The following is an 11,905-nucleotide window of genomic DNA, read 5'->3' on the forward strand; positions in this document are numbered from 1 at the left end:
CTCAACCAGTTAACTCACCTGACAACTGTAATATTATATTGATATTTTTATTTGTTCATATATCATAGGTAGGTATATACAAAATGTTTTTTTAGGTTGTGTAGTATATCGTTTGCATTGTGTGTAGTTATATACTACGGCGAACGTCATTCCAGGTGACTGACCTGCTAGACACCCAAAAAAATTCGTTGGCTATATGATTTGCATGGACGTCCGAAATTTTTTTTGACGTAATTTATTACTTATGTTTGCTTTTTTGGTGACAGTAATAAACGTTGTCCGCGATCCGACGCAGTCGGATTGCATACCTGATTGACGTGACCCGGCCGTCGCAAATTGTCCGCTATCCGACGAAGTCGGATTGACTACCCGGATAACTGAGGTGACTGCTCTGCTATACACCCAAAAAATACGGTGGCTATATGATTTGCATGGACGCTCAATTTTTTTTAAATTTTTTTTCACGTAATGTCGCGTTTTCGGTAGCAGTAAAGAACGTTGTCCGCGATCCGACGCAGTCGGATTGCATACCTTATTATATTATGACGTGACCCGGCCGTCCCACATTGTCCGCTATCCGACGAAGTCGGATTGCCTACCCGGATAACTGAGGTGACTGACCTGCTAGACACCAAAAGAATCGTGGCGACTATATGATTTTCTTAGAATTTCGAATTTCCGGTGGCATAAGCCGGGCTACCACGTCGAACCTCGGCGGTCCTAACCTTATCACCAGAACTCCTTTTCACACACCAACCGGCTTGAGACCGACGACCAGACCAAAAGACCACTGCAGCTTCCGACATCGGTTAAAACTCTTCACTATATAGGTACATATGATAGGTACTATACATAACTATGAAACTATTACTATTAATTATTTAAAAATAAAAATAAAAGATACAATATAAAACACAAATTGTTCTAATGTTAAAATTACAAAAAAATTTATAATGTATACATATACTACAACTATTGACTATATTATATTAGTAAAATATTAAATAGCTTTATATTTTTGAAGCGCAAACCCTGCAGACAGCAAATGTTTGACTAAAAATATTATTATAATATTATCATATCAAAATGCTGTCTGGGAATTGATTTAGGACTTCTTTTGAATCTACTTTCTTATTTCTGTGAATATATTTTAATAAAGCTAGACAATTTAATCAATTTTCTGTTATAGCATTTCTCAAAAATGTTTTTTGCCCGTTTCGTTCAGAATTGAGAACGTTCCTCCGGGCGCTGCAGTTGAAACTGGTAATGTGGTAGTAGGTAGCTAACTTTTAATCAAAATAATATACATGGAAATAACCACGGATATTATTTATTTTCGATCAAGTGCATATTTTAGAAATAAAATATACATAATATTATGATCGTCTGGATGATAAATGTGACGTGGTAAAGCGTTATGTTTAGACGGAGACCGAACGTGCCGGAGCCTATAGTGTTTTTCGGGTATCCCGAGTCCCGACGACTGCAGTGCTCCGCGTCATCCGCAAGTGACCTGTTCCACTCACTTCTGCCAAGTCATCCGACATTTCACCGACGGTGGACTCGCCAAGCGTGAAGATACGGCAACCATTCCTCTTGCATCCCATTGACCGTCGACTCGACCGCCTCCTCCTTCTCCTCTTCGGGCGGCGGGTACCACAAGGACTTGGGCAGTTGCTGGCGTCGGCGGTGGTCTCTGCTTCGTCGGTGGTGTAATCATCGTCGCCGCCACTTATCTGATATTGACGGCGACGGCGTCGGCTGCCCTTTCGCCTCCTAGTTCTCCTCCGGGATGTCGCGTCGACCGTTGACGATTCGTCGTCGTCATCTTCGTCTTCCTCGGCGTCTGTGGTCAGGTCGTCTTCGTCTACGTCGATACCGCTACGTCTCCTTCCACGTCGGCGACCGGACCACGACCGACTACGCATATTGTGGCTCTTAGACCTACGCCTCCGTACGCGTCCGGAGAGAGCGTCTCAATGCTGCCACGCCGCTGATGCCACCAGTCGATGGACTGTCACCACCGGCGTCCACGGAGTAGGTTGGAACGCTTGGCATATTTTCGCGTTTTCTCAGCGTCCCGCATATCTCTGCTAACCTTTTCACCGCCTGGTCATAATAATGTGCAACGTTGATCCCGCGATTTAACAATTTGAAAAACGGCACTAGTAAAAACTAAAATATTTAATAATATAATGTGCTTTCTTCACACTACTGTCGGATAATAAACAACGTATCCATACGATAAGCTGTATAAACCTAACACAGTCGCATTTTCATTTTCAGCCAGCAACACTAAAATTAATGAAATTCGCTCGCCACAGGGCCGTATTTATGGGTTGATTCGGAAGTTGGGTTAAATGAGGGTGGCAAACTATTTTTAAATTTTGCTGTTTTACCATTTTTATAAAAAAAATAGATACATTAATGTAACAATTGTTATAGAAACCATGTAAATTATAATATTGTAATAAAAAAACAAATAGAAAAGTCATTCTGCTATTGCTATAATATATAGGTACTACAGAAAATGTCGATTGTTACCTTGTCAGTATTGGATGTAAAAAACTTAAATTTGAATTCAATGATAAATCATCGCATACCACAATCGATTTTGACCAGAGACGGTCTACCAGCCTATATTTCTAAGGATAATTTTTTAATTACCTATTATACATTTATATCACTAAGGCCCGTTATTACAATGTCCTGCTAAGGTGCACGCACGTAGCGGACACATTTAGCAGCTTTTTTTTAATATTCCATTATTACAATGTACCGTTACATAAAATGTTACCGTTAACTACGAGATAGCGGTCACTTTATTAGCGGCAAGCTTTACTGCCCGTTAAAGTAGCTAGCGGGAAGAATCCATAGAGTATAAGGACTGGATATTTATATTTTTGCAAATACTTTGCGAATTTGTTGTGATGTTTTTTTTTTATCAGTTATTTAATTAGTTTATTCTGCAACTCATTTGCTGCTGTGCTTTCTACAACTGTGTTGTGATGCTGTGTTCTTTTTATTTTTTTGACAGTAAAATATTTAACTTAAAATGAATAATTTAATTAAATCAATAATTTGATTGGGTTTATTGATGATGTTAATAATGTTGGCCGTAGAAGACCACAACAATATAAAGATAGGTCAAACTACTATAATATTTTAGGAGATGATGAATTCATATACAGATTTCGTCTCTCCAAAAACTGTGTAGATTACCTATTAATTTTACTCGCGGGAAAACTGGAAACAGCTACTAACAGGTAAATATTTTAATGAAAAATATCGATAATAAAATAATAGTATTAATAAATAATTGTGTTCTGAAATATTATTTGATCTTATAGAGTATACCTACCTACCTAATATCCTGGTTACCTAACACATGAATGTTTTTTAGGAATATGGCATTAGCTCCAATGAACCAGGTACTACTTACTCTACGCTTTTATGCTCTGAGAACTATGCTCATATCAGTGGCAGATATGTTTGGCGTAAGTGTATCTTCCGCAAGCCGAGCGATTAAAAAATATGTATCATATGCTATTGCAGGATTGAGTGGCTCATTTTTAAAAATCCCTACTAATGACTTCGTCGAAATAAAGATGAAAATGTTCAAGATTGCCCGATTTCCTTTAGTATTTGGTGCAATTGATTGCACACATGTGCGAATTCAATCTCCAGGCGGTGAATTTGCAGAATCATTTAGAAATTGAAAAGGGTATAAAAACATATCAATATACTTATAATTTACACATTACACTTAGGGCCGTTACACACGAACGATATTTCATCGTACGATTAATTTATCGCACGATATTTGAATTTACATGTTTATAAATAGGGATGTTCACACGATCATGATAAAATGTCGTACGATAAGATAATCGTACGTCGCCTCGAAAACTGTCGGATGCACTTTAATATTCCAGACGATAAAAATATCGTACGACTAAAATATCACAATCAAAATGTACAGAAATAAACTGATTAAAACACACGAACGATCATTATCGTTTAATAAACCGAAAAAACAAACTCAGTACCATGTCATCCTCCGATGAATGCAACCGCTCTGGCGGAGCGAATACGCCATCGCCGAAAATTTGTGAATTTTCAGACGAAAATTTAAATATAGATATAGATGTACTTATAAGTGAAGTCCAAGCAAGAGCCCTTCTTTGGAATAAAAGCCAGGATCATTATTCAGATAGAAATTTAAAAAGAGCGGCTTGGGAAGAAATATGTGTTTTATTTTATCCAGATTTCAATAAGATCTCTAGGCAGCAACAAAATCAAATTGGTAAGTAGTTGACATTTTATTTCTTATTTAAACGTTGTGTAATAATATATTCAATTTAATAATTTCTCATCATTTTATATTTATGTCATCAGCATTATATTATTATTATATTATAAGTATAGTTCTATTATATTATTTTAAGTCAATACTTAAACTATTTAAGCAAAATTATATTATGGCGAAAAAATCGATATTAATATGTAATATTTAAAATTAGAAAAATAATAATTATTATAACTTAATTATTTTCCATATTGCCATGGTATAGCTCCTATGGTATGAAAGTAATCTGCAAATGTATTTCTTATATCACTTGCGAATCTACTGCCACGGTTGATGTTATTAGGTCTTTCAATTTCGTTGAACCCATCAATAGTTACCGTGTCTTGAAAAACATATCCATTTTTTTCACGTACATAATTATGCAAATACAACAAGCTTTTGTAATATCAATCGCCAAATCTGTGTTAACGTTTAAAGGTCTATGAAAAATCCTCCATTTATTTGATAAAATTCCGAAAGCACATTCCACATATCTTCGTGCACGAGACAAACGGTAGTTAAAAAATTTTTTTTCCGATAAATTTCTTCCTGCGTAGGGTCGTAGTACGTTTTTTGATAGACCAAAAGCTTCATCGCCAACAAATACATATGGAACAGTTTCATTCGTATTCGGTAATTGAGATGGTCTGGGAATATGTAGTGATTCATTGGCCAATAAAGTTCCGAACGATGAATTTTTGAAAATAGTGGAGTCGGAGTCCTTACCAAATGGTCCCACATCAACATATATAAACCTATTGTCTGAATCCACAACTGCTAATAAAACAATTGAGAAATAATGTTTATAGTTATAATGCTGACTACCAGTTCCAGTGGGTTTAATTATACGAATGTGTTTTCCGTCCACCGCTCCTAAGCAATTAGGGAAATTCGCTCGTTGTTCAAAACCAGTAGAAATATTTTGCCAATATTGATCTGTAAAAGAAGGCATATAAACTTAAACTAGTTCATCCCATATTACAATACAAACTTCTCGAATAATCTGAGCAATTGTTGATGTTCCTAATTTGTAGAAATAATGCAAATCTGTGAATGTACACCCAGACCCAAGGTATCTGAAATACTAAATAAAAAGTTGTCTTCATTTGAAAATGTATAAAACATAATATATTTATATATGTGTTACGGGTAAAGTATAGATAGTGCAATTTTATATGTTTTTATAAAATTTTTGAACTCTGACATTTTTTAGATTATTTAAATAATATAATATAATATGTATCAGTAGCTGCATTTTAAAAACCACCACTGTTACAGTTAAATGCATTATATTATATCGTCGTATATATTAAATAGTTTATTGTTGTATGTAATTTGAGATTCGATATTCAAATTATTAATTAATTATAGGAAACAGCATAGAAAAGAAATGGAGGAATCTTAGAGATGCGTTCACTAGAAGCTTAAAAGAGGATAAACCCAAATCAGGAGATGGCGCAAAAAAAAATATAAAAACAATATTTATACCATGAACAAATGAGATTCCTGATAAACACAATTACTCCGAGAAAAACTTCAAGTTATATTAATTTAGATAACACCGAAGTTGATGTGCAGGAAACTGAAATTCAACCTACAGAAATTGAAGCTGAACCAAGTTCTACGACACAAAATATCCAATCAAATAAAACAAAACAAAATAAACAAAAAGAAACAAATCTTGCAAAGAAATTTATGCAATATTTAGATGCACAAATTCAGGAAGAAATTTTTGATGAAAAACCAGAAAATCAAAATTTTTTCATTCTTTGTTACCCATTATACGAAAATTTAATGACGACGAAACACTTATATTCAGAACAGAAGTACTTAGAATTGCACAAACAATAAAACAAAATCAAATTTAATCAGAAACACTCCAGCTACCACACACAGCGTCAGTACTTCCCACACATCATCCACAATATATATACCAAGCAAGCCATTCGTATAGAATGTACCCAAATAACAATCAATTTGTGTCTTCACATAGTCCAAGTATTCAACATCAAACTGTATTACAACATATGCATTTTCAACACAACACATCTGCACAGGGGTCGCCCAACTATCCAATCCGCTCAACTCATCAAAATTATGCATCTAGTCATCAACTAATTGTGTCCAATCAGAACGATACATCAACATATTTTAGTGCTATACAATCTATATTACACAACATTCGAGTGTTGTTTCCCCTTCGTCATCAAACTACACAAACATCGAATCTCCTGAAGATTCGCAGCCTCGTTCACGTTCTGAGTCACAGTCTCCCTTCATAAACAAGTTTCTTATATAGCTATTAATTCTCAGCATCCACGTATCGACTTAATTTAAGGAAAAGTTCATGAAATATTGAATTAAAAAAAGTTAAAATGTTGTTTTTGTTTATATAATTAATAAAATGTTTATTACATCATTTTCTAAGGTTCAATTGTATAATTATGATAATAATTACTGGATTCTGGTTTCCAACAATTTTATGAGCCATGTCCAGTTTAGGCGGAACCACCACAATCTCTTGAAAAGGCACTATTGGAGCTGTAGCAACTACATCGATTTTAGCGTACCTTATGAAAAAAAGGAAAAGTGATTAATATAAATATTTTGTTATGAGTAACACAATAAACACATATATTTGGATTTATGTAAGTCTATTATTTTTTTTCTATATTATTTTATAAATTTATAATCTTTACAATCTATAAGAAATATTTTCAAATAAGTAAAATTGATATTTATAAATTAGGTGATATGATTTACATGACGTATGAGAGATAATTTACCTAACAAAAATCTTAATTAAATTTAAATTATTAAATTTTAAATTTTACGTTTAGTTATTTAGCTTTTAAATATTAAGTTTTGATTAGAGTTTTTATTAATTTATACGTTTCACGAAGGTCGTCTAAATATTTTTGAAGATGTATTTCTCCTGTAGTGACAATTACATGCTTACCTGTTTCTTGCATCATTACCTATAATAAACAATGTAATGTTAATTCATTAATTAATTTGAATTTGAGATTTTGTAGCATGATTTAAATTATATAAGCAATATAAATTAAAATCAATAATAGTTTAAGCCAATAAGAAATTGCTCCTTAGAAAAACTTATAATACTCGTAAGTATAAAATTCTATAAATAGTAAATATCCAACACAAAATGTTTTTACTCTCAATAGATTTCTTTATAAGAAATTAAATAATAAAAATATCTGTTGGCTTGTAATTATAATACAATAAACATTTATTCTTCTGAATAAAATAAAACATTTAAATTGTAATTCAGTATACTATTTAAGTTGATAAAAGTATTTATGAGTGTGAATCATGATAGAAATAACTACATCAGAGCATGACAATATTGACAGAGATACCAAAATGTACTCAGACTTGTGTATTCCTCCAAATCAATATATCTCTATTCCTGTTCAAGTAACACTACCCAACAATAATACCTTGTCAACTAATTTTGCTTTATCCGATACAATTTTGGATGTAAAACGTTTCATTTTACCAGCCTTACATCCAAAAATAAAAAATATTCAACAAATTAAATGTGTTATGCATGATGGACATAAAGTATATGAAACAAACGACTATACAGTACTAAAACAAAAATGGAATAATTGTCCCATTCAAATATCAGTAAGTATCAAACATCATAAAGACATTGAAAAGATGTACGAGGAACCCAAAGCTTCAGCACAGCCTAAGATACATCCAGAGTATGGAAATGTACTCGACACTAATGCCACAATGCCAAAACATACAACAGGATACAGAAATAAGAATACGGGTAGGCTGTATAGAAATACAATAGTACAAACAGTATATGAAGATATTGATTTTAACAGTCAGTACAACGAGAACACAATTTCAATATCAATTCAAACTATTCAAACTAAAGACGGAAATACTGAATCTGTTGTTGAATGTGGTACTCAGACTGAATCAATGGATATTCTTCGATCGTTAAATGTTATAAGAGAAATAAGTAATCATTATAAGATAAGAAAATCGATGTATATTTAATCTTTGTCTTTTCTAACAATAGCTCCTTGTCCTGTTATACTTCCCGATGCAAACAGAATAAATAAACTTGATAAATATGCTCGTATAATACAAAAGTCTGTGCGATTGTGGATGACAAGGATGAAAATAAACCACATTTTGGAATACTATTACTACAAAAAGCAACTAACGTGTGATGAAGAGAAAAACTTAAAAAATATTATCAGGTTTGAGCAGTCGCAAAATAAATTAAATCTACAGTATCCCACTAAGACTAAGGATTTTGAAGCTCTTTATTCTGCAATTCATGATCATTATAAAAACATTAAAAGTAATGTAAAAAATAAATCACCAAAATGTGTAATTAGAGAAAATAAAGAACACTTAAAAAAAGAATTGGAATGCTTTAAAGAAATAACCAAACAAAGGAATGAAGTTAATGAAATAGCAAAAGATAAAAAAATATTTGGACAACTATATAAAATATCTAAGCCAATTATCATGACAAGAAGCAATGGTGAAACAATTTCCATCAAAACTCCAGAAACGTATCAAGCCAAACAACTGATGGAACTCTACATAGGCCTAAAAAGAAATGATCTGAATAAAGATGAAAGAACTAAATTGCTTTTAAAGTTGCAAGAAACTTTAGAGCCCTTAAAAGAAATAGATTTAACAAAACAGATTATTAATTTGTTGAAGAGAGAGTTGACTATGTTGAATGTTATTCAAATTGAAGACAAAAATTTAAAAATTTTGAGGAAACGTATTGAAATATCTTTTCAACGGATTCTTAAACAACCAGAAATAAATCCAGCAATCACATCAAAAATGTCAAAACCTATAAACTTCATTAAATGCTATAACTGTAGGAAGTTAAAAACTTTAAATAGATTTGTTATGAAATTAAATTTAACAAAAGCAGCAACATGTAAAGATTGTAATCATTTGTATAGAATTACAATAGACCAAATTGTTTTAACACCCCATGAAAACATATTGACAAATATTAAAACAACTGAGGCACAACTGTGCACAAAAACTTGTTTAGCATTTTTCTTAAATGCAGAAGATATATATTACCTTGTCACCATCATATGGAAAGGAAAATCAGCTATTAGCGACTGCAACGATATAATACAATTGAGGTTAGTGAGATGGAATAAAGAACTAGAATGGTCCCCTTCAAATACAATATTATTGAGTATCGAGGAGGCTTATTTTCATTCCAAGATTCGCAACATAAATAAAATGTATTCATCAACATTTATTGATAACATAAATTTTAAACACATAGTTGCAAAAAAATATTTCAAAGGTTTAATAGAAAAAGCAGAGGAATGTGATCGTAATATAAAGAGAAATAAGAGAAACAATTAAATAAAAATGCACATACATCTTTATATAATTCAATAACGATTTATACCCATATTGCATAATATTTTTATCTTATCTATATTTTTATCTATATTTTTACAATTTTCACATTACCTGAACATACGCATCTGTTTGATTAAGTAGTTTAAGACCCCTGACAAAGTCAGGCTAATCCATTGAATATTTTGGTTCCAAAGTTAACCTCATGATTGGTGTGGCCATAGCTTTAATTTCTGCAAGCTAGAGTCGTAGACAAAGTAGCACTCTATAAGATATGTATTATTCTAAATTACCAACACCTGATGTATATCAGAACAATAAAATTAATATTTTATGAATGAAAATATGATTTAAAAATATTTTTACCAAATATATTGCCAGCAGGAACTTCGTCTACTGGTTCTAAGTCTCTACCCATTAACATGTACAAATAATCAGTTATGCTAGTTTTCATAATATGTTGGTCAGAATTTAAAGTAGCCAAAGTGCATTTTTCGTCGACAAAAAAATCCTAAAAGCAATATTATGATATTTATATTTGTACATAAAAATTACTCATAAAAATACACACTATCTGTTATTTTTGATAGATTATGTTTAGGTCCTAAAAAATACATTTCTTGAACCGAGTTGTGACTATATTATGATATAGTGAACAGTGAATAATTATCGGACGTCGTGGTTTATCACAAGAACCGAAATACGTGACAAAACGAAGTAAAAACGCACAAGGTAATATTTTACCATGTAGTCGTCGTGTCGCGATGGTATTGTTCTATTAGTATTATTAATGTTGTACATGGTCCTGTTGACACAGTATTATTATTGTCTGTACAGTGAAGTGTTCCAGTGACACATTTTTCGTATTATTTGTTACTACTGTTTTGTTTTGATAAATACGTATATTCGTTTATAATTGTGGAGACGTCCACAATTTTCAATTTGTCACTCGTGTTCTATATTATAATGTAATTGTAAAAGGTAGAACGCATATATTTTGATTTGGTCACCTTTGCTCACCACCTATGCGAGTCACGGCAAACAACTGCCAAAATTGTAAGATTTGCCGTGGCGCAACATTTTTCTTTGCCAAAACTACTGGTGCGGCCCACGGTGAGGTACTTGGTTCTACAAGCCCCTGGGTTTCCATATCGAGCACCATGTTGTCGATAGCCGTTTGTTTCTGCTGAGGGTACGGGTATGGTTTTAACGCGGTTGGTGACGGTTTTTTTTAACAAAATTTCGTGGTTGATTAATTTGGTACACCCTACTTTGTCGGTGAACACTACCGCGTATTTGTTTAAGACGGCGGTAAGTTTTGCGCGCGTTTCGGGGTCGTTGCCAAATTCTAGTTGCGATAGGTCAGGACTAGTGGCGGGTGGTTGTGACTTACCTTTCCAACATGTCGACGTACGAATTTGTTTACCTATGTGTATTGTGCACGTGACTTAATCCCAAGAGACTTCATTATCGACAAGGAAGTCGTGTCCTAGTAACGCGTCGCAATACAAATTGTCTAGGATGGTTGCTTTGAATTTTATATCGAGTGCACCTATCCTAGCTTCGAATGTGGAGGTGCCACTGGTTGTCGCAGTGTGACCGTCCGTCATACGGACTGTGTTTGTTGGTCCATGGGGGGGAGTTTTACCGTATTTACGGGCTACTGTCGGGTTTACGTACGATTTTTGTGCTTGCGAATCTAATAGGGCTGTTACGAAATCTGACGGAAATTCAAGTTCGACCGCGGGGGTCGGAATTTTGTCCGGGCGTGTTCGTGTACCATTATTATAAAGTCCACGACATGAAAAGTGGCCGATTTGTACCGCGACCCGTTACGGCTTCCCTACCTGTTAGCCATTGGTTCTCAACCTATACCACCTCCTGCCCGGCGTGCGGCGGTCGTAGTACCACGCGTCTGCGCGCAATGTGTATTATATCTTTTTGTATGTTGTTTACTGTGCGCTCGTAAACAACTATTTTTTTACACTGTTTTTTCTCCTGCGTTACCGTGTAATCTATTTAAAAATGTCGTTTACTGATTCAGATACTCACAGTCTAAGTAAAAAAATTGTTTATAGTGTGTATTTATTTTTAAAACAATTATCAAATAAGTCAGATTTAACTGCTGATTTTTTTAAAAATGCGCATGTTATTACTGCCGAA

The 11,905-nt window shown here is 33.4% G+C and overlaps 2 protein-coding genes across 2 annotated transcripts; both read left to right on the forward strand.

Moving 5' to 3' along the window:
• The first annotated feature begins 4,050 nt into the window (after positions 1-4,050).
• LOC132934435 (uncharacterized) lies at positions 4,051-5,841 on the forward strand. Its single transcript, XM_061000735.1, has 2 exons — positions 4,051-4,306; positions 5,720-5,841. The coding sequence occupies exons 1-2, from the start codon at positions 4,051-4,053 to the stop codon at positions 5,839-5,841; spliced, it is 378 nt and encodes a 125-aa protein (XP_060856718.1).
• A 1,840-nt stretch (positions 5,842-7,681) lies between these two features.
• LOC132933484 (IQ and ubiquitin-like domain-containing protein) lies at positions 7,682-9,745 on the forward strand. The gene is made up of 2 exons (XM_060999754.1): positions 7,682-8,348; positions 8,409-9,745. Exons 1-2 carry the CDS (start codon positions 7,682-7,684, stop codon positions 9,743-9,745), a joined length of 2,004 nt encoding a protein of 667 aa, XP_060855737.1.
• Positions 9,746-11,905: the final 2,160 nt, after the last annotated feature.

The sequence above is a fragment of the Metopolophium dirhodum genome, chromosome 1 (genome assembly GCF_019925205.1).
Source record: "Metopolophium dirhodum isolate CAU chromosome 1, ASM1992520v1, whole genome shotgun sequence".
Lineage (NCBI taxonomy): Eukaryota > Metazoa > Arthropoda > Insecta > Hemiptera > Aphididae > Metopolophium > Metopolophium dirhodum.